Source organism: Bombina bombina, chromosome 8, assembly GCF_027579735.1.
Source record: "Bombina bombina isolate aBomBom1 chromosome 8, aBomBom1.pri, whole genome shotgun sequence".
Lineage (NCBI taxonomy): Eukaryota > Metazoa > Chordata > Amphibia > Anura > Bombinatoridae > Bombina > Bombina bombina.
In genome coordinates, this window is record NC_069506.1 from 56,980,225 (window position 1) to 57,006,827 (window position 26,603).

Genomic DNA, 26,603 nt, shown 5'->3' on the forward strand with positions numbered 1-26,603 from the left:
TTCCAAATTTGATACTTTTGCTTCTTCGGAGGCTGTTTTTGGGAGAAAGGTTCTACAGGCAGTGGTTCCTTCCGTTTAAGTTCCTGCCTTGTCCCTCCCATCATCCGTGTACTTTAGCTTTGGTATTGGTATCCCACAAGTAATGGATGATCCGTGGACTGGATACACTTAACAAGAGAAAACATAATTTATGCTTACCTGATAAATGTATTTCTCTTGTAGTGTATCCAGTCCACGGCCCGCCCTGTCCTTTTCAGGCAGGTCTAAATTTTTAATTAAACTACAGTAACCACTGCACCCTATGGTTTCTCCTTTTCTTGGCTTGTTTTGGTCGAATGACTGGATATGGCAGTGAGGGGAGGAGCTATATAGCAGCTCTGCTGTGGGTGATCCTCTTGCAACTTCCTGTTGGGAAGGAGAATATCCCACAAGTAATGGATGATCCGTGGACTGGATACACTACAAGAGAAATAAATTTATCAGGTAAGCATAAATTATGTTTTTATTTTCGCTGTTCTGGTGATTTTTTACATACTTTTATTAACCTCTCACAATAGAAATATATCATTCTTTCATTTGGAAGACAATTCAAACAAGGGGTTTTGTGTATAGGTATCAGGTGTTAATGCTAGGGCTTATAGGTCCATCTCTAATGAATAATAATAAAAAAAAATTGGAAACTGGATGCGTATGTTTTATTTATATATATATATATATATATATATATATATATATATATATATATATATATATATATATATATATATATATATATAAATATACATACATACATACATACATACATGAATTCATTATTAAAATGAGTTAAAGGGACAGTAAACCCAAAAATTTTCTTTCATTATTTAGAGAATACAATTTTTAAAACGTTTCAAATTTACTTCTATTGTCAAATTTGTTTAGTTTCTAACAGGAACTGAAAAGCTCATCATTTTAGAATGGAATTACAGAAGAAAGGGACAAAATAAATATTGTATATTGCAGAGTTATTTTTCTATATACTATTTATCATTTTTATATACCTATCTCAAAGTGTTTAATGTCCATTTAAGTGCACAATACAGCTGATAAAAAGCCAGCAACGTCACTGATCTGTGAATGTTCACTGCATATGCCACAGGGTGGGAGAATACTCAAACATGGCAGCTCCCAGTATGAAGATGTGGCGCTTCACCAGTCGGCACCAGTGAGAGGTTAAAATAAGAGAATGGCTTTAAAGAGAGCTTGGGGAGTTACAATCATGCTATTGTAGTTGTGCCAAGCAGGTAAATGTCCCTTTAACTACACAAATCTGTTTTGAGACAAGTGTTTGCATTGATAGCATTAGCAATGTGTTCCCGTCGCTTGGTGTATAATGAGTCACCATGTCCCGGGGGAGAGCAGTGCGGGGGTCAGCATCAGTCTGCAGCTTGCGGACACGTGTGTGCGAGCCCAGCCTTGTGGGCGGACACATTGGGACAAGACTGCTCTTGTAAATGTGTGCAGCTGCAAGCAGCACAGAATGCCAGACTCCCTGAGGACTGACGGTGCTGCCTGCGTCCGGTGCTTGACATTTGTTTACATTTAAGTCATTACAAAGGCTGATCGCTTATAAACCCGCTAAATATAAAGAGTGCTTAGTATCCAGAAGATCCTGAGAGTGCATCTTTTATATTATCTGGACTCTCCTTAAACTGTTTTTTAGCCTGTTTCATTGTCAGGTCAGTAAACTATTCAGCTTGTGTTTTAATATTGTAGTGTTGGCTGTTAACCTGTGTAGAATATACACATTATTTGTGTGATATATATATATATATATATATATATAGACATAGACACACACACTGTGTGTATGTGTCTATATATATATATATATATATATATATATATATATATATATATATATATATATATAGTGTATATATGTATGTGTGTGTGTCAGTAATGTGGGGCAGGAGTTAATACTGTGATGGCACTAGGTATCTGCATTGAGGTCTAGTGGGTGGACATAAACATACAAACTCTCCCTCTTTCTTCTCACCCTAGAGTGCTGCTGGATATTATTGTATATAGTGTTCAGGTACATGATCCAAAACTGGCCTTAATATTATTTGTTCCCAGTAATTTCAAGAGGCAAAACCTAAAAAGTAAAAAACAAAGTTAGTTACAGGTTACTGGCTTTTCGTTCATTATTATTTTTGATGATGATAATCTGTGTGTATGAAGTTTATCTAAGGGTCTGTTAACTGCATGATATATAACAAAGCTGAGGTGTGACATTTCTATAGTGAGCAGATTAGGTTTATTCAGCAGAGCTAATAGAACAGGCTGAGGCATATTTATATAGACCCAAGCTCAGTCCGTATGAGAAGAACTATATAAGGGAATTGTAATTAGGATCTTATAGGGGAGGGTCTGTTTGAGAATTACATGAGGGATAGTGGGCTCCAATAGTAAATACTGAGTAGTATAAGGGTCTGGCACTGTTATACACTGGGGGATGTAGTAGGTTAGTGCCCGGCGCTGCGCATTTTATGACAGCGCTTTCAGTGCATGTGAGCGGCTTCCTGACGTCTCTCCCTTTCTCTTGCAGATGATCAGCCGCTGAGCACAACCAGATCATGGACAAACCAGCGAACACGTCTCCCGGTACCGGGCCGCAGGAGGCCTCACTACCGTTCTTCGATGCCGCTCACGCCCTGCACCTGCTGCGCGGCATTAACGAGCTCCGCACCGAGCAGAAATTCTTCGACATGACGGTGAGCGCCGGCGGCCACGACTTCCAGTGTCACCGCACCGTGTTGGCCGCGGCCAGCAACTACTTCCGAGCCATGTTTGCCGGACGATTACGGGAGAGCCAGGCCGAGCGAGTGCTCCTGCACGACGTCACCGGCCCTATCCTGGCCCTGCTGCTGGATTTCTGCTACACCGGGCGGGTGACTGTCACCCAGGAGAACGTGGAGCTGCTGCTGCAGGCCGCCGACCTCTTCCAGTTCCCCTCAGTGAAGGAGGCCTGCTGTGCCTACCTGGAGCAGCAGCTCGATGTCAGCAACTGCCTGGAGATCCAGGACTTTGCCGAGGCCTACGCCTGCCGGGGCCTAGCGGAGAGCACCAAGCGCTTCATCCTGGCCCACATGGTGCAGCTGACCCAGGCCCACGAGGTGGAGCGGCTGCCGTGGAAGCGTATGCTGGAGTACATTAGCGATGACCGGCTGTGCGTGGACAAGGAGGAGACGGCCTATCAGATCGTGCTGTGCTGGGTCAGAGCCGACCTCAAGCACCGGCAGCACTTCTGGCCCGAGCTCTTCCAGCACGTCCGCCTGCCCTTTGTCCGCCGCTTCTACTTGCTGGCGCATGTGGAGAGCGACCCTTTGGTTTACTACAGCCCAGCCTGCCTCAAACTCATCGGGGAGGCCAGGCAGTTCCAGTCCTGCGAGTACGACCGGCATGACCTGCCCTGCGAGAGAATGAGGCCGCGACCCTCCACGGGTCTGGCTGAGATCCTGGTGGTCATTGGAGGCTGTGACCAGGACTGTGACGAGCTGGTCACCGTGGACTGTTACAACCCGCTCACCGGGCAGTGGAGGTATCTGGCCGAGTTTCCAGATCACTTGGGTGGCGGATACAGCATCGCTGCTCTGGGCAATGACATGTATGTGACAGGTGAGTGACAAGTGACAGATGAGTGACAGGTGTAGGGGACATTCAGGGTCAGTACATGGGCTAATCAACTGCTTCCCCCAAATTAGTCACATTTAAATAAAACAGGTGACACCACAGTTTATGCTGTGCAGATTGGTATGGGGTGGCTTATACATGAAACACATTGTGACATTTTACATTTTATTTTTTATCATGTATGGAAGTGCTGCAGTTCAATATATTAAAAAGGACTAAGTAAAAGCAACTTAGACGTTAAAGGGACAGTCTAGTCAAAATTAAGCTTTCATGATTCAGATAGAGCAGGCAATTTTAAGCAACTTTCGAATTTACTCCTATTATCAATTTTTCTGCATTCTCTTGGCAAGAATATAAGCTTAGGAGCCGACCCATTTTTATTTCAGCACCTGGGTAGAACTTGCTGATTGGTGTCTTAATGTAGCAACCAACTAGCAAGTGCTACCCATATGCTGAACCAAAAATGAGTTGGCTCCTTAGCTTACATTCTTGCTTTTTCAAATAAAGATACTAAGAGAACAAAGAAAAATTGATAACAGGAGTAAATTAGAAAGTTGCTTAAAATTGCATGCTCTATCTGAATCCACGAACGGTTAATTTTGACCCAACTATCCCTTTTAAAACTAACGGGAATTGCATTAATTATGAGCAATTACTACTTAAAGGGACAGTAAACCTTAAAAATAATGTTATATAATTCTGCACATAGTGCAGAATTATATAACATTATTTAGGTGCTATAGCCATAAAACCCTTTTTTACCTTTTAAAATGTAAAAATGACAGCGCTTTTACAGACCCGCTCTCTGCTGAGCGGGTCTGTAATATTTAGTCAGCGCATCGGGCCAGCTGTATAGTCACAGCCCGGCCCGACCGCACCATAGCACTAAGTGCAGCTCACTCCTGTGACAGGAGCGAGCTGCACTTAGTGCTATGGCGCCGTCGGGCCGGGCTGTGACTATACAGCTGGCCCGATGCGCTGACTAAATATTACAGACCCGCTCAGCAGAGAGCAGAGAGCGGGTCTGTAAAAGCGCTGTCATTTTTACATTTTAAAAGGTAAAAAAGGGTTTTATGGCTATAGCACCTAAATAGTGTTATATAATTCTGCACTATGTGCAGAATTATATAACATTATTTTTAAGGTTTACTGTCCCTTTAATTGCTTACTGGGTAACTGACAACTACCACAGAAAACGTTGGATTATTCAGAACAGGAAGAACAAAGGACAGGTTTGAAAATCCTTAGAGCAGTGTTTCCCAAGAACCCCTAAAAGGCCAGATTGTCATATCTTAACTAGAGCACAGGTGAAATAATCAGCTGATAGTTGAGAGCAGGTTAGTAACCATGGTTACTGATCAGCTGATTATTTCACCTGTGCTCTAGTGTAAGGGATAGGAAAGTTAAAATTGCATGATTCAGGTAGAGCATATAATTTTAAGACCCTTTTAAATTCACTTCTGTTTTCAAATGTGCTTTGTTCTCATGGTGTCCCTTGTTGAAAAAGAATACACACTAGTGGGAGCTAGATGCTGATTGGTGCCTGCACACATTTTTGTCTTTTGTGATTGACTGACTAGATGTTTTCATCTTGCTGCCAGTAGTGCAATGCTGTTCCTTCAGCAAAGGATAACAAGAGAACAAAGCAAATTTTATAATGGAAGTAAATTGGAAAGTTGTTTAAAATTGTATGTTCTATCCAAACCATTGAAGAAAATTTTGGGGTTTCCTGTCCCCTTTAAAATACGAAAATCTGTCCTGTTAGGGGTATTTGAGGACCGTGGTTGAGAAACACTGGCTTAGAGCGTTGGACACAGGCTAGAGCACTATATGGCAACAGTTTTGCAACAATGCTTTTTTCATATAGGTGGTGAGAGTCCACAATCCATTATTCCTGGGTATTACTCTTCCCTGCCACTAGGAGGAGGCAAAGATACCCAAACCCCAAGTGCTCTATAAAACCCCTCCCACCTCACTCGAAAACTGGTCTTGTCTTTGCCGCCACTGGAGGAAGGTGAAGAATGAAGATGTGCTTGTTGTTGTTCAGTGGTTCTCAGACTAAGTTGAGGCCTGTTTCCCCTCAGAGTGCAGTGTTCAAGGGATCTATTGGTAGTGACCGGTTTTTCATCTGTTGGGAATTAGTCACAAGCCTTCCACAGGTGTCCTTTGCTTCCTCCTGTTAGGTAGTCGATATACATCTATTCCAGATCCTCTGCTGATCTGTTGCAGCACTGGTTTGGCTTTCTGCTGTTTTTTTTCCAGTAGACGAGTGTCTATAGGTAAGTACTGTTTTTATTTAATTTGGGCACTGTTTTTATTTAATTTGGGCACTCTATTAGCCTGATAACTTATTTTGTATATAGCATTGGGACAGATTTATTTTTAAGTTATTCCCCTTTTTTTCTTAATATATTTCTTAGCTTGCATCAGGTTTAATTTTGCGCTCATTGGCTTTGAGTCTGCACGCATCAGGATAGCATATGTAGGCTTCTTGGAATAGTGTGCATTGGGTTTTTGCTCGCTGGTCACTTTTGATAAGCTTTTCCTCCTATCTGACGTATGAAAATGCACGCTCCTTCATCACTTAGGTGTGCTATTTGCAGGTCGGATATGGTGTCTCTGTCTCTCAGTGCGTTATCCTGCATGTTGGATTAGCACGCTTTTCTCTTTCTTCAAGAGCGCTTTTTTGGTGTTATAATTGCATGTTTTATTTCATGTGCACATTACTAGTGTTGTAGTTTTCTGCTGTTATGGAGCCTTCTGATTCTGTCCCTAAAACTACTTTAGAAGCTGAGCCCTCTGAACATTCTCTCCTTTCTGTGTTAAATGTGTTTATTGTAAACATACTGAGATATTAAACTCCAGCACATTTATGTAGCACGTTTTAATGCATTAAGACCATTATAATGCTGCTCTTGCTTCTAAAGATTTTACTGCTCCTTCTGTTTGTGCTTTACAGGGGCGTTCTTCAGATCTCGCTCCTGGAGTCAAGAACTTTAATTTGTTCTACAGTTTCTGAAATGGTGTCAACTATGCCTCCTTTAACCCTTTCCTGCCAGGGCTAAAGTGTCTACATCGGAACAACTGTTCCGATGTAGACAAATTGAAATCACATTGTGAGATTTCAATTATTGGATTGGGTCTGGGGGGCATCCCTATAACCCTAGGAACGCCCTCCAGACCGTGATCAAATCCAGGAAGCACTGAAGGCTTCAGGACAGCCATTGGCTATGACGTTCTATTCCGTCATAACGGCTCTAAAGCCCAGTGTAATTATGTCGGAATAGAACGGCATAACGGCGTTAAAAGGTTAAGTAAGCGTAAAAGGTCAGTCCATAATTTACCTTCTATTAGTTCTAAGCCTGCTGAGGTTAATGTTTCTAGTCATGAAGCTGCAGAATCCTTTAGAAGGAGAGGATTTCTCTGATGATCAGTGGTCTTCTGGTTTCTTATTTAAAGGGACATGAAACCCAATTTTCTTTTACAAGATACGATGAGTCCACGGATTTCATCCTTACTTGTGGGATATCGCCTCCTGGTCAGCAGGAGGAGGCAAAGAGCACCACAGCAGAGCTGTATATATAGCTCCTCCCTTCCCTCCCACAACAGTCATTCTCTTTGCCTGTGTTAGTGATAGGAAGAGGCAAAGTGAGGTGTTAGTTTTAGATTCTTCAATCAAGAGTTTATTGTTTTAAAAGTAGTGCTGCTGAGTGCTGCTTTATTCTGGGGTGTAGCCTAGACCAGATCAGTCTCTTCAGTTAAAAGAGAAGCATTTGGTAGCTTTAAAGCAATGGGAACTTGTGGGATATAATTCTCACTGCGCCTCCCAGACTGTGATGCTGCCCTTCCTGTGATGGCCTAAGATGAATCTAACTCAGGCTTCATCTTTCTATAGGACTACAGGAGGGACCCAATGGACCTCTGAACCCTGTTGAGGCTGTCTTGCTGTCGGACAGCATAGGAGGTAAGTTCAGTCTTTATTTCTCTATAGGATAGTCCTCAAGGGACCTATATACCTCAGGGAGGTTTTCTGCACTTACATATGTTTATGGGAATTAGGGGCTCTGTCAGTGAAGAGATTTTTCCTGACAGCATGCCGCAGTGCTATTCTTGTATGGGGACTAAGTCTTTTTTGCAAGCTGGCTGCACATATTTTTATTACATAAAAGATGCTTTAAACTCGGGTTTTGTTGTCACTCCCGGGGCTTTGTCATGGCCATATCTAGCAGCTACCCACTGCATGTTGTGTGGAGAACGGGCGGTTGTGTTTGTCCCTACCGGAGTTTTTCTTGTTATGCTTAATGGCGACCGGGAGATGATTTACGCCCACGATGGGCAGGGTTTTTGATCTGGTAAGGCTGTTCTTTAGGACAGAGAGCTATCGGTCTTGTTTTGTCGTACTGTTAATTTGTCTCTCCCGATACCCAATACAGTTGTCTTTATATGGGTAATATATGACTTCGGATGGATCATTGCCATATGTAATTGAATATGGCGACCGGGAAATAGCTGGCGGTACGCCCACGAGGGGCGGAGTTCATACAGAGCGCCAAAGTAAAGGGCACCAAGACCGCTCCTTACTCCTATTTGTCTCACGGAGTGGAGGACCTTAATTTGTTAGACATTTTTCCTTCTTGCCATGTTATAAGTTCGCAAGGAATGGAGGAATCTAGTTGGACACTTCCGGTTTTCGGAAGTTAGGTCGCTGTTGTTGTGAGCAGCTATGTGCATACTGTAAAGAGCCAGTCTCACACAAAACACAGTGATCTAGTTTTATAAAGGATTTCTGCTTGTCCGTGTCAGTTCATCCGTTGACTTTGGATGAAAATACACACAATAAATTGTCACTTTAGGGTTAGAGACAGTATTATATTTTCATGTGTTAATGTTAGTTATACATTCTTTTTCTAGCGACAGCTGTTAGCAGTCTGGTACCATTGGTCAATCCATGACTCATTTTTCAACCCTAATATAGTGTCCAGAATGATTTATGACCCACAGGCAGTGCTTTGCGGTTCTCTGCAAGGAAATTATCTTTGATATTCATAGCAATATTCATATTGTTATTGGATATTTCTGCACAACAGAAATAAGGCGTTCTTTTTAAATTTAAAGAGGCAGTAACATATTTTTTCTCTGTAAATTTTATTGCACGAATTGCAGGGGCTTATTTGTTTATTCATCCTTTATGAAGTGGGATGGTACAAAAGATATTAAGTCGGTCATAGACACAAAGTTGAGTCACTTTTAGATTTAGAGAGACAGTACTGTTTTGTTCTATGTGCATTATAATACATGACTGTCAGCTGTTTATTTGTTGCTTCATCCTTTCTTGAAATAAACTTTTTGTTAACCTAAGTTTTTTTTTTCTACTCAGTGAAATATCTAGTTACTGTTTAAGATGAAAGAGTCAATAACATTTTTTTTAGTCACTGTCCCACGATGGGTGCCCTTTTACTGGCGCCTCGCCTACATCCTAAGATTGGCAGGTGCCCAAACTTGCATGTAAATTTCTGAAGCTACGTTATGCAATATTGCGCGCGAATATCATTTACTTTTGTACGATAAAGTAAATAGTCTCAGTTTTAGCAGTTCAAGTGACAGTAAGGGTCATTTTTATTAGGACTTTACTGCTGTTCCTTGGTGTGCATTCATCCTTTGTGACTTAGGATGGAACAGAAGCACACAACAGAGTTTCCTTTAAGATATATAAGGAATTAAATATCTTAACTTAGCTAATTCAGTTATAATATTTCTGATATTTCCTTGCAGATTACCAAGTTGGCGGCTAAGAGTTAGGAATTTTCCGTCTTAGCACGCAGTGCCTTATGGTTGAATTCTTGGTCTGCGGATGTGTCATCTAAATCTAAGCTTTTGGCTATTCCTTACATGGGGAGGACCCTGTTCGGGCCTGACTTGAAGGAGATTATTTCTGACATCACAGGAGGTAAGGGTCATTCCCTCCCTCAGAATAAGAAATTCGAACAGAGGGGGCGACAGGGTAATTTTTGTGCCTTTCAAAACTTTAAGGAAACCAGTCTTGGAACAAAGGTTAACAATCCAAGAAGCGTGCTGCTGTTTCCACATCAGCGTGAAGGGTTGGCCCACGATCCGGGACCGGATCTAGTGGGGGGCAGACTGTCTTTCTCATTCAGGCTTGGATAAGAGATGTTCAGGATCCCTGGGTATTAGAAATAGTGTCTCAGGGATACAAGCTGGAATTCAGAAATTCTTTCCCCAGAAGAAGGTTTCTTCTTTCTCGATTGTCTGTAGACCAGATAAAGGGAGAGGCGTTCTTACGCTGTGTAAGAGACCTCTCCTCCATGGGAGTACTTTGACCCATTCCGATACAGGGACAGGGGTTTTATTCAAATCTGTTCGTATTTCCCAAAAAAGAGGGACCTTTCAGACCTATCTTAGATCTCAAGAGTCTAGACAAGTTTCTTAGAGTTCCATCTTTCAAGATGGACGCTATTCGTACCATTCTTCCATTGATCCAGGAGGGTCAATTTATGACTACCGTGGATTTAAAGGCTGCATATCTTAATTTTCCTATCCACAGAGATCATCACAAGTTCCTGAGATTTGCCTTTCTGGACAAACATTTTCAGTTCGTGGCTCTGCCTTTCGGTCTGGCCACGACACCCAGATTTTTCACAAAGGTTCTTGGGTCTCTACTGGCGGTTCTAAGCCCGCGGGGTATTGCAGTGGCGCCTTCTCTGGACAATATTCTGATCCAGGCATTATCTTATCGTTTGACAAAGTCTCCTTCCGACATTGTTCTATCCTTCCTGAGGACTCATGGGTGGAAGGTAAATCTGGAAACGAGTTCGCTAGTTCCACAGACAAGGGTTCCTTTCTTGGGAACTCTAATCGACTCTCTATCCATGAAAATCTTTTTGACGGAGGTCAGAAAATTTAAAGATTCTGAACACATGCCGAGCCCTTCAGACCAATCCTCGGCCGTTAGTGGCTCAGTGCATGGAGGTAATTGGATGGATGGTAGCGGCAATGGACATTGTTCCGTTTGCTCGGTTTCATCTCAGGCCTCTGCAACTGAACATGCTCAGACAGTGGACTGGAGATTATACAAATAATCGCTGGATCATCTATCCCAGGGGACATGCTTCCGCAGACCCTCGGTGATAGTGACAACCGATGCCAGCCTGATGGGCTGGGGAGCAGTCTGGAACTCCCTGAGGGCCCAGGTTGTATGGACTCGAACGGAGTCTCTCCTTCCCTTCAATATCCTAGAGTTGAGAGCAATATTCACTGCACTTCAGGCTTGACCTCAGTTGGCTTCGGCCAAATTCATCAGATTCCAGTCGGACGACATTACGACTGTAGCTTACATTAATCATCAGGGAGGAACAAGGAGTTCCTTAGCGATGACAGCAGTATCCAAGATACTTCAGTGGGCGGGTTCTCACTCTTGTTATCTGTCGGCGATCCACATCCCAGGTGTGGAAAACTAGGAAGCTGATTTTCTGAGCAGACAGACATTTCATCCGGGAGAATGGGAACTTCATCCGGAGGTATTTGCCAACCTGATTCTCAGATGGGGCAGGCCGGAGTTGGATCTTATGGCGTCTCGTCAAAATGCCAAGCTTCCGCAATACGGGTCCAGGTCCAGGGATCCCCAGGCCAAGCTGATAGATGCCTTGGCAGTACATTGATCTTTCAGCCTAGCTTATGTGTTCCCTCCATTTGCTCTCCTTCCCCGGGTGATTGCTCGAGTCAAACAGGAGAGGGCTTCGGTGATCCTCATCGCTCCTGCGTGGCCTCGTAGGACTTGGTATGCCGATCTGGTGGACATGTCATCTCAGCCACCATGGAAGCTTCCATTGAGGGAAGACCTCATTCAGAGACCCTTCCATCATCCGAATCTAGTTTCTCTGCAGCTAACTGCTTGGAGATTGAACGCTTAATTTTATCCAAGCGAGGGTTTTTTGATTTGGTTATCGATACCTTGATCGAGGCGCGTAAGCCTGTTACTAGGAAAATTTACCATAAGATATGGCGTAAATATCTTTATTGGTGCGAATCCAAGGGCTACTCATGGAGTAGGGTTAGGAATCCCAGGATTTTGTCTTTTCTCCATGACGGATTGGAGAAAGGGTTGTCAGCAAGTTCCTTAAAGAGACAGATTTCTGCTTTGTCTATTTTGTTACACAAGCGTCTGGCAGATGTTCCAGATGTTCAATCTTTTTGTCAGGCTCTGACTAGAATCAGGCCTGTGCTTGGACCAATTGCTCCTCCTTGGAATTTGAATTTCGTTCCGTTTGAATTTATGCATTCCATAGATATTAAGTTACTATCTTGGAAAGTTTTATTTTTGGTTGCTCTATCTTCTACTCGCAGAGTATCTGAGCTTTCAGCATTACAATGTGATTCTCCTTATCTTATTTTTCATCGGATAAGGTGGTGTTACGTACCAAACCTGGCTTTCTTCCTGTGGTTGTTTTTGAATAAAAAAATTAATCAGGAAATTGTTGTTCCTTCCTTGTGTCCTAATCCTTCTTCTAAGAAGGAGCGACTGTTGCATAATTTGGACGTGGTCCGTGCCTTGAAGTTTTACTTACAGGCCACTAAGGATTTTCGTCAATCGTCTTCCCTGTTTGTTATGTTTTCTGGGAAGCGTAGGGGTCAGAAGGCTAAGGCTACCTCTCTCTCATTTTGGCTGACGAGTATCATCCGTATTGCTTATGATATTGCTGGACAGCAGCCTCCTGATCGAATTACGGCTCATTCCACTAGGGCTGTGGTTTCCTCATGGGCATTCAAAAATGATTCTTCTGTTGAACAGATTTGCAAAGCTGCAACTTGGTCTTCTCTTCACACTTTTTCCATATTTTACATATTTGATACTTTTGCCTCGTCCGAGGCTGTTTTAGGGAGAAAAGTTCTTCAAGCAGTGGTGCCTTCCGTTTAGGTTCCCTGTCTTGTCCCTCCCTTTTCACCCGTGTACTATAGCTTTGGTATTGTATCCCACAAGTAAGGATGAAATCCGTGGACTCATCGTATCTTGTAAAAGAAAAGGAAATTTATTCTAACCTGATAAATTTGTTTCTTTTACGATACGATGAGTCCACGGCCCGCCCTGTTTTTATATGACAGGTCTATAATTTTGTTAAACTTCAGTCACCTCTGCACCTTGGCTTTTCCTTTCTCTTCCTAACTTCGGTCGAATGACTGGAGGGGGAGGGAAGGGAGGAGCTATATATACAGCTCTGCTGTGGTGCTCTTTGCCGCCTCCTGCTGACCAGGAGGCGATATCCCACAAGTAAGGATGAAATCCGTGGACTCATCGTATCGTAAAAGAAACAAATTTATCAGGTAAGAATAAATTTCCTTTTTTCTTTCTTTCATGATTTACAGAGCATGCAATTTTAATCATCTTTTCAATTTACTTTATCTAATTTGCTTCATTCTCTTGCTATCCTCTGTTGAAATGCATATCTAGATAGGCTCAGTAGCTGCTGATTGATGGCTGCATATAGATGCCTCATGTGACTGGCTCACCCATGTACATTGCTATTTATTCAACTAAGGATATCTAAAGAATGAAACAAATGAGATAATAGAAGTAAATTGGAAAGTTGTTTAAAATTGTATTCTCTATCTGAATCATGAAAGAAAACGTTTGGATTTCATATCCCTTTAAGGTTGAACATATTTGTTTACTTTTAAAGGAGATTTTGCTTACTTTATAGGTTAAGAATCCTAAGGCTGTAAATTGTTAAAGTGATGGTAAATCCTAGCATTTGTGAGACACTAGGATTTTCCATTGGAACAAATAAAGGGGATTTTCAGTCATGAAGTATAAAATACTTCATGCTGAAAGTTACTTTGTTTGAAGCATTCGCTGCACTTAGCGCCTCAGACAGCCCATGGCAGAACGCTATTTTGCTGAGGTGATGTTTCCATGTCTTAGCCAATAGGCGGCTTGGCGCCAGCTGGGACACACGGCTATTTGCTAAAAGGTGGAAACGTCACCTCTCAGCAAAATAGCGTTCTGCCGTGGGCTGCTTGAGGAGCTCGATGCACTAGGATTTACCATCACTTTAAGACTTATTTTATAAATCTATGGTTAAACCTCCTGAGGCGTTTCCTATTCCTGATGCAGTCTCTGAGATATTTGCTAGGGATTGGACTAAATCAGGTAATCCATTTTTAATCCTTCAGCAAAGTTTAAGAAAATGTATCCTTTACCGGCTTCTAATATTTAACTTTGGGAAACCATTTCTAACGTTGATGGGGCCATTTCAACCTTGGATAAGCGTACTACTTGATACCCCTTTGGAAGATACTTTTTCCTTTAAAGGGACACTAAACCCAAAACTTTTCTTTCATGATTTAGAAAGAGAATACACATTTAAACAACAATTCAATTTACTTCTATTATTTATTTTGATTACATTTTTAGATACCCTTAGTTGAAGAAAAAGCAATACACATGGGTGAGCCAATCACATGAGGCTTCTAAGTGCTGCAACCAATCAGCAGCTACTGAGCCTATCTAGATATGCTTTTCAGCAAAGAATATCAAGAGAATAAAACAAATTAGATAATAGAAGTAAATTAGAAAGTTGTTTAAAATTGCATGCTCTTTCTATATCATGAAATTAAAAAAATGGGTTTTATGTCCCTTTAAAGACCCTTTAGATAGAAATTTAGAATCCTTTCATATGAGGGCTTTTAAGCAAGCTGGTTATATTTTTAGGCCAGCAGTTTCTATTGCTAGTGTGGCTGCTGCTTCTTCCATTTGGTTAAATAGCAGAATAACCAGAAAACTTCAGATGGCCCTCGGTTTACGCCGGTTCAATTTACGCCGTTTCAGAATAGCAACCTTTTTTCAGTCATGTGCAGCAATTAAAAAAGCCAGTAGGTGGAGCTGTCCGCTTGTTTTGCAGCAAAATTATGCAACTTAACAGGTCTGAAATTGATTTGTGTACACAGAACAGACATTAGCTAACGAACAACAAGATTTAGCAGCCACTTCCCTATTATCTTCCTGTCCAGCTGCTTGAGGTGAGGGTGCCTAACTGCCTATTAATCACTGCAGATTGAAATGCATAGAACAGGTGCAGACCCAATAGTATCTAACATGCTAACAATGCAGAGAACTGATTGCAGAAAAATGCAAGTAAAAAAACATTTTTTGTTCATTAAACTTAGTTTGATGATGATACAATCTATATTATTAGGTTTAAAATGCTGTTTATCATTTAAAGTCTTCATTTCAAAGCTTTAAAAATAATGTATTAGGTGTTACTTATGTCAGTTTTGAGAGGGGCCTGGAACCTAACTCCCTCACTTCCCACTGACTTACATTATAAACTGGGTCTCAATTTACAACGGTTTCGATTTACAACCATTCCTCCTGGAACCTAACCCCGTATGTGTGTGTGTATATATATATATATAGATGGATAGATAGATAGATATATAGATATAGATAGATAGATATAAATAGATAGAGATAGATATAGATATATATAAATAGATATATATATATATATATATATATATATATATATATATATATATATATATATATATATATATATATATATATATAGATTAATTCTACGAGTATGTCTTAGGCAGTACTTTCTATGAGAGCTTTATGGTTATTGGTCTGCTGGCATGGCTTTTAAATTCAGACTTTTATCTCTCTCTTTGTAGGAAAATATGTTGTTTAGATTCTAATATATGTACTGTTACTGGAAATAAGGAAGCTTTTCTTCCTCTGGACAAGAAGTCCAAAGGTTAATTCAAAGCTTCTAATTTGTTTCCTTTAATCAGAACAGGAGCAGGGATCAGAAATCCGTTTTCCTCTTCTCAGATATTAAGTTCCTCTGGCTCTGTCTGGAAGCCTACTTTAAACTGGAACAAGTTTAAGCAGTCCATAAAATCTACTCTGTCATTCAACTCTGCATGAATGTGCGGCCCCCGATCCAGAGGCTCTGGTGGGGGGCAGGTTGCACCATTTTCTGGAGGCTTGGTTTCAGTCTGTTCAGGACCCCTGGGTTCTAAATATAGTCTCACATGGTTATCTGATAGGTTTCAGAACAAGCCCTCCCAGAGGAAGGTTTATTCTGTCCAATGTTCCAAAGAATCCGGTAAAGGCTCAGGCCTTTCCCCCCCCCCCCCCCCAATCCATTTCAGATCTAGAATCCATGGGAGTGATTGTTTCTGTTCCTTTGTTGGAACAGGGTATGGGATCTTATTCAAATCTTTTCATTGTGCCAAAGACCAAGTTTCAGACCTTCTCTGGATCTAAAAGCTCTAAACAAGTTCCTTGGAGTTCCTACTTTCAAAATTCAAACTACTCTGCCTTTTGTTGAGCAAGGTCAGTTTGTGTCCACAATAGAGTTAAAGGATGCTTAAAGGGCCACTAAACCCAAAATCTTTCATGATTCAGATAGAGAATACAAATTTAAACAACATTACAATTTACTTCTATTATTTATTTTTTCTTACATGGTGTATCCAGTCCACGGATTCATCCTTACTTGTGGGATATTCTCAATCCCTACAGGAAGTGGCAAAGAGAGCACACAGCAGAGCTGTCCATATAGCTCCCCTCAGGCTCCGCCCCCCCAGTCATTCTCTTTGCCGCTTTAACAAGTAGCATCTCCACGGGAGGGTAAAGTGAATGTGGTGTTAGATTTGTAGTTTTTATTTCTTCAATCAAGAGTTTATTTTAAAATAGTGCCGGTTTGTACTATTTACTCTGAGGCAGAAAGTGATGAAGATTTCTGCTGAGAGGAAAACGATTTTAGCATGTTGTAACTAAAATCCATTGCTGTTCCCACACAGGACTGTTGAGTACCGGAGAACTTCAGTTGGGGGGAACAGTTTGCAGGCTTAACTGCTTAAGGTATGCTCAGTCACTTTTTTTCTAACAAGACTTGGTAATGCTAGAAGACTGACAGAAATCCCCATGTGGGAAGGTAAGCCATATTCTGAGACTCAGTATAGAAGGATGGCTTAGTTAAAGGGCTTAAATCACTGGTGGACACTGTTATGGGGAAATCGATTTTATTACTATAATCTGATATTTGCACAAGTGTTTATTATGTTTGAACCACTTTTTTTTTTTTTTTTTTTTTATACACCTGGCATATTTTTAGACACCTAATTTGGCTTAGGAAGGCCCCACAACTCCGGAGTGAAGAGGGAGGGGGCCTAATTTTCGCGCCTCAGTTGCGCAGTTCTTTTTGCAAGACAGCTTCATGCAGCTTTACGTGTAGAGTCCAGAGATTGCAGGAGGACTCCAGGGAGGCTTATTTTCGTCCAAAACTAATCCCCAAGGAAGGTAGGGCCACAGCAGAGACTGTGGCATGGTGCTGTAGTGTGTTAAACCGGTGGCAAACTTCAATTTGCTCCGGTTTGGGCAATAAGGGGTTAATTGTATTGAAACTTAGTGTGCAATCATTTCAAAGCATTAGGATCATATGGTGAAAATTTCATAAAGATTGGATGTTTTTTTGAGATTTGGTAAAAAAGTGTGCGCTTTTTATTATTTAAAGGCACAGTACCGTTTTTTCAAAAAGTGTTTTTTACTGTATTTGAGTGCTGTCTAAGTCTGTTTAACATGTCTGAGCCTACAGATAGACCCTGTTCTATGTGTTTAAAAGCCATGGCGGTACCCCCATTGCATTTGTGTTTAAAGTGTGCTAAGGTATCTAAACATTTTAATGACCATGCAGTTACACTTAAAAATGTAGCCCAAGATGATTCTTTGACGGAAGGTAATGATAGTCCTCCTTCCTCTCCCCATGTGTCGACACCAGTTACGCCCGCGCAAGCGTTGCCTAGTACCTCTAGTGCATTGGCCCCTATTACATTACAACAATTAGCAGCAGTCATGGATAATTCCCTTGCGGCCTTTCTATCCAAACTGACAGTTTTTCCAAAGAAACGTGATAGCTCAGTTTTAAGAACAGAGGATGAGCAATCAGAAGCTTTGGATGATTTATCTGTTGTACCCTCACAACACTCCGAAGTGGCAGTGAGGGATGGTCTGTCCGAGGGAGAAATTTCTGACACAGGAAAAGTTTCTCAGCGGGCAGAGTCAGATTCCTTAGCGTTTAAATTTAAGCTGGAACACCTCCGCGTCCTGCTTAAGGAGGTTTTAGCTACGCTGGATGATTGTGACCCCATGGTGGTCCCAGAAAAAATGTGTAAAATGGACAGGTTTTTAGAGGTCCCTGTATACACTGATGCGTTTCCGATCCCGAAGAGGGTGGCGAATATTGTGACTAGGGAGTGGGAGAGACCAGGTGTACCTTTTGTTCCCCCCCATCTTTAAGAAAATGTTCACCATAAATGACCCCAGGCAGGACGCGTGGCAGACGGTCCCTAAGGTAGAGGGAGCAGTTTCAACACTTGCTAAGCGTACAACTATACCAATAGAAGACAGTTGTGCTTTTAAAGACCCTATGGATAAAAAATTGGAAGGTTTGCTGAAGAAAATATTTGTTCAGAAAGGTTTCCTTCTTCAGCCAATTGCCTGCATTATTCCTGTAACTACTGCAGCGGTTTTTTGGTTTGAGGTGCTGGAGGAGTCGCTCCAGAGGGAGACTTCATATGACTAAGTCATGGATAGAATTCATGCTCTAAAGCTGGCTAATTCTTTTATCACTGATGCCGCTTTCCAATTAGCTAAGTTAGAGGCGAAAAATTTGGGTTTTGCCATTATGGCGCGAAGAGCGCTTTGGCTAAAATCATGGTCGGCTGAGGTGTCGTCCAAAACAAAGTTACTAAACATTCCTTTCAAGGGAAAGACCCTTTTTGGTCCCAAGTTGAAAGAAATTATAGTGGATATCACTGGGGGTAAGGGCCATGCCCTCCCGCAGGATAGACCGTTTAAGGCCAAAAACAAGGCTAACCTTCGCTCCTTTCGCAACTTCAGGAGCGGACCTGCTGCAACCTCTGCTGCCGCAAAGCAAGATAACGCTTCACAGCCCAAAGCAACCTGGAAACCCTTGCAGGGCTGGAATAAGGGTAAACAGGCCAAAAAGCCTGCACCTGCTAACAAGACAGCATGAAGGGGTAGCCCCCGATCCGGGACCGGATTTAGTAGGGGGCAGACTTTCTCTCTGCTCAGGCTTGGGCAAGAGATGTTCCAGATCCCTGGGCATTAGAAATTGTTGCTTAGGGGTATCTTCTAGAATTCAAGGACTCTCCCCCAAGGGGAAGGTTCCACATTTCTCGTTTGTCTTCAGACCAGACAAAGAAACAGGCGTTCTTACGCTGCGTAGAAGATCTTCTAAAGATGGGAGTGATATACCCAGTTCCAATTGCAGAACAAGGACTGGGTTTTTACTCAAACCTGTTTGTAGTTCCCAAAAAGGAAGGAACTTTCAGGCCAATCCTGGATCTAAAAATTCTAAACAAATTCCTCAGAGTTCCATCTTTCAAAATGGAAACCATTCGGACAATCTTGCCGATAATCCAGGAAGGTCAATATATGACTACCGTGGATCTAAAGGATGCGTACCTACATATTCCTATCCACAAAGATCATCATTAGTTCCTAAGGTTCGCCTTTCTGGACACGCATTACCAGTTCGTGGCCCTTCCTTTCCGTTGGCCACCGCTCCCAGAATTTTCACAAAGGTGCTAGGGTCCCTTCTTGCGGTACTAAGACCGCGGGGCATTGCAGTAGCACCTTACCTAGACGACATCTTAATACAGGCGTCGTCTTTTTCACAGAGCCAAGGCTCATACGGACATTGTTCTGGCCTTTCTAAGGTCTCACGGGTGGAAGGTGAACGTAGAAAAGAGTTCTCTGTCCCCGCTCACAAGGGTTCCCTTCCTGGGAACACTAATAGACTCGGTAGAAATGAAAATATTTCTGACAGAGGTCAGGAAGTCAAAGCTTTTAACTACTTGCCGAGTTCTTCATTCCATTCTTCGGCCTTCTGTGGCTCAGTGCATGGAGGTAATCGGATTAATGGTTGCGGCAATGGACGTTGTTCCTTTTGCCCGAATTCATCTACGACCACTGCAACTGTGCATGCTCAAACAGTAGAATGGGGATTATGCAGATTTGTCTCCTCAAATACAAATGGACCAGAAAACCAGAGACTCTCTTCTCTGGTGGTTGTCTCAGGATCACCTGTCTCAGGGAATGAGATTCCGCAGACCGGAGTGGATCATTGTCACGACCGATGCCAGTCTGTTAGGCTGGGGTGCGGTCTGGGACTCCCTGAAAGCTCAGGGTCTATGAATCTCTTCTCCCGATAAACATTTTGTAACTGAGAGCGATATTCAATATGCTCCAGGCATGGCCTCAACTAGCGGAGGCCAAATTAATCAGATTTCAGTCAGACAACATCACGACTGTAGCATACATCAATCATCAGGGAGGAACAAAGAGTTCCCTAGCGATGAAGGAAGTAACCAAGATCATCAAATGGGCGGAGGATCACTCCTGCCATCTATCTGCAATTCACATCCCAGGAGTAGACAACTGGGAGGCGGATTTTCTGAGTCGTCAGACTTTCCATCCGGGGGAGTGGGAACGCCACCCGGAGGTTTTTGCTCAGCTGACCCAGCTATGGGGCATTCCAGAATTGGATCTGATGACGTCCCGTCAGAACACCAAACTTCCCCTTTACGGATCCAGGTCCAGGGATCCCAAGGTGGCATTGATAGATGCTTTAGTCGCGCCTTGGTCATTCAGTCTAGCTTATGTTTTTCCACCGTTTCCTCTTCTCCCTCGGCTAGTAGCCAGAATCAAACAGGAGAAGGCTTTGGTAATTCTGATAGCGCCTGCGTGGCCACGCAGGACTTGGTATGCAGACCTAGTGGACATGTCATCGGTTTCACCATGGAAACTGCCATCGAGGCAGGATCTTCTAATACAAGGTCCATTCAAGCATCCAAATCTAGTTTCTCTGCAACTGACTGCTTGGAGATTGAACGCTTAATTCTAGCTAAGCGTGGGTTCTCTGAATCAGTTATAGATACTCTGATCCAGGCCAGAAAGCCTGTCACCAGAAAAATTTACTATAAGATATGGCGGAAATATCTTTGTTGGTGTGAATCCAAGGCTTACTCGTGGAGTAAGATTAGGATTCCAAGGATATTGTCTTTTCTCCAAGAAGGATTGGAGAAAGGTTTGTCAGCTAGTTCTTTAAAGGGACAGATATCTGCTCTGTCTATCCTGTTACACAAGCGTCTGGCAGCTGTACCAGACGTTCAGGCGTTTGCACAGGCCCTAGTTAGAATCAAGCCTGTCTACAAACCAATGGCTCCTCCATGGAGTCTAAATTTAGTTCTTTCAGTTCTTCAAGGGGTTCCGTTTGAACCTTTACATTCCATAGATATTAAGTTATTATCTTGGAAAGTTTTTTGTTTTTGGTAGCTATTTCTTCTGCTCGAAGAGTTTCTGAATTGTCTGCTTTGCAGTGTAATTCTCCTTATCTGGTGTTCCATGCAGATAAGGTTGTTTTGCGTACCAAACCTGGTTTCCTTCCAAAAGTGATTTCTAATAAGAATATTAACCAGGAAATCATTGTTCCCTCTCTGTGCCCTAATACATTTTCGAAGAAGGAACGACTGTTACACAATCTTGATGTGGTTCGTGCTTTAAAATTCTATTTACATGCAACTAAAGATTTCAGACAAACATCATCCTTGTTTGTTGTCTATTCTGGTAAGAGGAGAGGTCAGAAAGCGACTGCTACCTCTCTTTCCTTCTGGCTGAAAAGCATCATCCGATTGGCTTATGAGACTGCTGGACAGCAGCCTCCTGAACGAATTACAGCTCATTCCACCAGAGCTGTGGCTTCCACATGGGCTTTCAAGAATGAGGCTTCTGTTGAACAGATTTGTAAGGCAGCAACTTGGTCTTCACTGCATACATTTGCCAAATTTTACAAATTCGATACTTTTGCTTCTTCGGAGGCTATTTTTGGGAGAAAGGTTTTGCAAGCAGTGGTGCCTTCCGTTTAGGTTACCTGACATGTTCCCTCCCTTCATCTGTGTCCTAAAGCTTTGGTATTGGTATCCCACAAGTAAGGATGAATCCGTGAACTGTATACACCATGTAAGAGAAAACAGAATTTATGCTTACCTGATAAATTACTTTCTCTTACAGTGTATCCAGTCCACGGCCCGCCCTGGCAATTAAGTCAGGTTCAAATTTATTTTTGTAAAACTACAGTCACCACTGCACCCTATGGTTTCTCCTTTTGCTCCTAACTGTCGGTCGAATGACTGGGGGGGCGGAGCCTGAGGGGAGCTATATGGACAGCTCTGCTGTGTGCTCTCTTTGCCACTTCCTGTAAGGATTGAGAATATCCCACAAGTAACGATGAATCCGTGGACTGGATACACCGTAAGAGAAAGTAATTTATCAGGTAAGCATAAATTCTGTTGTTGCTTCATTTTTTAGATATCCTTAGTTGAAGAAAAAGCAATGCACATGGGTGAGCCAATCACACAAGGCTTCTATGTGCAGAAACCAATCAGCAGCTACTGAGCATATCTAGATATGCTTTTCAGCAAAGAATATCAAGATAATAAAACAAATTAGATAATGGAAGTAAATTAGAAAGATGTTTAAAATTGATTTCTCTTTCTAAATCATGAAAGGAAAAAATGTGGGTTTAATGTCCCTTTAACTTCATTTTCCAATTCACATGGAAAATGATAAATTTCTAAGGTTTGCCTTTCTAGACCAGTATTTTCAGTTTGTTGCTCTACCATTTAGTCTGGCTATAGCTCCTAGAAAATTCTCAAAGGTCCTGGGTACCCTTTTTGTCTGTAATCAATCAGTGTTTCCTTACTTGGACAATATCTTGGTTCAAGTTCCATCTTTTCATGTAGCAGAATCTCACACCAGCAGGCGGTTGTTTCTTCAGCAACATGGTTGTAGAATCAATTTTCCAAAGAGTTCTTTGGTTCCTTGGACAAGACTTGGTTTTCTGGGCGTACAGATGGAATGTTTCCTTGAGTCTCTCTTTGACAGATCAAAGGTTGAAGCTGGTATGAGCTTGTCAAAACCTTCAGTGTCTGTCTTTTCCCTCAGTCGTTCTTTGCATGAAGGTGTTAGGTGTCACAAGCAAATGTAATCGCATTCAAAGCAGCAATCATGAGACCTAACACTTCCATGCAATTACGTATGCTTGTTTCCACATGAGGCATCTTCAGCATTGTGTGCTTCAGCAATGGTGCAGGGATCATACTCAGCTGTCTCAAAAGATCTATCTAGATCACAGAACAAGCCAGCCCCTGTCTTGGTGGCTTAATCAAGCCACCTGGGTCTCAGATGACACAAGGGGTTTGGTTTCCTCTGGTGGCGGTGGGGCAGTTGTCTCAGGTTAATTTTGCTTATGCTTGTCAATCGTTTTAATTGCATGAAAAAAAAATAAGTGAAAGTATTTATCTTGTTTGTTCTATTTGAGTTGTGGATTTAGTTTCTGTGTGGAAAAAAAAATAAAAAATCTTTTTATTCTGCCCTTGTTTCTCATTTACCTGTGGACCCCAAAGCTTGTGTATTAAGTCCCAGGAGTAATGGATCATGGACTCTTGCCACCTGTATGAAAGAAAACAATATTTATGCTTACCTGATGATAAATTAATTTTTCATGGTGGCGAGAGTCCATGAGATCCCACCCTGGTTTTTTTTGTGTTGGTGTACTTTTCCTCTATTTTCTTTTCCTTCTTCTCTTGCTTGGCTACACGTCAAACTAGTTTTTTTGTTTTAGTGAAGTGGGAGGGGTTTTATATAGCCCTTTGGGTTTAGGAATCTTTGCCTCCTCCTAGTGGCAGGGAAGAGTGATGAATCATTGCCTCTCATCACCATGAAATAAATGTATTTATCATCTAAGCATAAATGATGTACTTTACACTGTTGTACATTTTTGCAAACACTGCTGCTGTCATGTAGTGCTCCAAGTATATAAAATTATTAAAAGGACACGGAACCCACCATTTATTATTTCATGATTCAGATAGAACATACAATTTTAAACAACTTTCCAATTTACTTCTATTACCAAATTTGCTTAATTCTCATGGTATCCTTTTGAAGGAGCTGCAATGCAATACAGGGAGCTAACAAAACACATCAAGTGAGCCAATGAAAAGAGGCATATATGTGCAGCCACCAATCAACAGCTAGTCCCCAGAAAAGCATTGATGCTCCTGATGCCTTTCAACAATGGATACCAAGAGAAGGAAACCAGTTGGATAATTAAAGTAACTTGAAAAGTTGTTTAAAATTATGAGCTCTACCTGAATCGTGAAGAAACAATTTTTTTCGTGTTTCGTGTCCATTTTAAACACTAATTGCTTCTGTGTAAAATGTGTGCTTTGTCCCATGCTTCCAAGCGAGGCCAAAAAGCAATATCTGTAAAATAGGTGTTCAAAATGCTGCAAACTGCTTAAACCAGCTGTTTGATTTGCAGGTTACAGATTTTCTTTTTTTTGTCCTCCTAGGGAGTGTGGGACAAACACATTCTTTACACAAGAATGCGGTATAGTGCCCAGATGTGCACTCTACCGAGGTTACCTAGGTATGCTCTACAAGAAAGGACACCAGCAAAGCTAATTTGATCATATATATTTTTTTTTTATTTTTTTAAATGTATTTTTACGCTCTGTCTGAATCATGAAAGAAAAATTGAGTTCCTTGTCCCTTTAAAACGCACACAAATACGCAAAGACCCTTTCAATTCTCAGTATAACTGCTACGTAGCTATATTATATGATCCTCTTTGTTTGTTGCCATTTGGCAGATTACAGCACCTTTTGGCTCTTTCGTCCTGGCTAGAGTCCATAATAGAGTTTTTACTTTCTGCAAATAAATATCTATCACGCGGCTGTATATTAATAGCTCCGAGGCTAAAAGATGGAGTGCTCCAATCAACAGCTTAATCCAAAAATACTTTTACATGTTTTTGTAGAAGAGAGAACATTTTCAAATCCTGATTAATTAAAAGGGTTTTGCTTAATTTGTATAGCCTTGTTGCACGGATGACAGAGTTCAATCATAAACCAGTGTACTGAGAAGACGGTTACACATTTTATTTATTGAGCATGTAAGGAAGTACGTATACAGCAGGGCATGACACATAAAGGATCCAACCAGCTATGGCTCCTTAAAATGTTAAATTGGCTTCCAATTGTTTGTGTACATGCATCTCTATGTAAAATCATGGCATGACTCTCAACAAAAAACACGTATAGCTGGCTCCTCTGCATTCTGGTTTCGTCCTAAGATACATTTTCAACCCTTTTGTAGAATAATCTGTTATGGAGAGGGATATTGGAGATATTTTGGTTTATTTTTTTTATTTTTTTATAACATTCACGTACATGTCATGGAAAGGGGTTATTTACAGAGTTTAAAACGTATGGGATATTGCACATTTAGGTTTATTTTTGTATGTGACATAGCAGTTTCTGCTAATTTTGAAGCCCAATAAAATGGGATGAGCTTGCAGGCAGAGTAGACCACACACACACACTCTAAAGGAGCTCTACCAAGGTTGGCTTAAGAGCTGCAATGCACAACTGGGAACTAGCTGGTTATTGGTGACTTAACACATATGCCTCTTGTCATTGGATCACCATATGCGTTTAGTTATGAGGTATGTCCCAGTAGTGCATTGCTGCTATGGCGATGATTTTAAAGTGAATGTAAAGTTTCATGAATGAGTGTCTGTTTTTTAAAAATTCTATTAAAAACGGGCCCTTTAATTCATGAAACTTTACACTGCAGCATTTTTAAAAAAATACTTAACTTTTTCTTCAGCAAAGCCGGACCGGCGATCCCTCGCCCGCTTCTCATGCTGTGTTCAGCACAGCAATGACGAAACTGGCTTCATCCAATCACGACGTGGTCTCACGAGTTGGAACGCTCTGGGGTGCACGCCATGATTGGAGGAAGCTGTTTTCGTCATTGCTGAAGTAAGTACAGAGGAGCTGCGGACGGTGGATCGCCGATCGAGCTTTGCTGAAGAAAAAAGTTGTTTTTTTTTTTGTTTTAAAAAACGCTGCAATGTAAAGTTTCATGAATGAAAGGGACCCTGTTTTTTTTTAAAAGTATTTTTAAAAACCTGTACACTCATTCATGAGTTTCCATGTTTTCAGGTGTTAAACACATATCCAAGCAAAATTGCAATAATAAAATGCTCTAAAACATTAAAGGGACGTAAAATAAGTGGTATTTGAATACTGGTGCATGGGCCCTTACAGGATATGTGCATATGCCGCAGAAAAACAGTAATCGTTTTACTAGAACCATTTTTACTAATGAAATCCTATTGGAAAAATGCTTCTGTTTCACATTGAAATGCACATTTTATTTTCTAACCCTTTAACGCCTTTTCTGAAGTTAAACACATGGCTCTGTGTACAGCATTTTATCATTGCTCCTTTATGTCCCATTAATATCTGATGTCTCACCCCCTGCAAAGAATACTCCTTTTGCTCAGTTATACACTCTAGTAGTCATTTTTTATTATGGGAAAGAAACACATTTTAAAAATCAAACAAAATAAAAGTGAACATAGTCTTGGTATTAAAGCAAAAATTGGAATCCACATGAATGCTTTTCAGTTTTGAATAGAAGCATTTATGTAATATACACGTATTAGGAAAAATGCTTCTAATAAAAGCTATAGCTGCTTCAAAAGTGTATTTAAGTATGCACCGTGCACCAGCATTTTAAGCACAGCACTTGCTCAGAGAGCTTGTACCATCTGGTAATGACTCACTTTGTTAATTGCTGACATGATACAAGCCCCACTGGTGCTCTGAGCGGCTGCAGTATATAAAATGTTGGTGCACTAAGAATATCTAGCTATGCTTCACATGCACGTGCAGAGAAAAATGTCAACACTAAAACAGTCATAACTTTTACTAGAAGCATTTTTGCCAATACATTTATATTACAAATA

General features: G+C 41.4%; 1 protein-coding gene across 1 annotated transcript in view; it reads left to right on the top strand.

Moving 5' to 3' along the window:
• The first annotated feature begins 1,511 nt into the window (after positions 1-1,511).
• Positions 1,512-26,603, top strand: part of LOC128638434 (kelch-like protein 21) — a 46,682-nt gene continuing 21,590 nt past the window's right edge. Inside the window, 2 exon segments of the mRNA XM_053690384.1 lie at positions 1,512-1,718; positions 2,591-3,660. Coding sequence (XP_053546359.1) covers positions 2,619-3,660 — 1,042 coding nt within the window. The 5' untranslated portion in view covers positions 1,512-1,718; positions 2,591-2,618.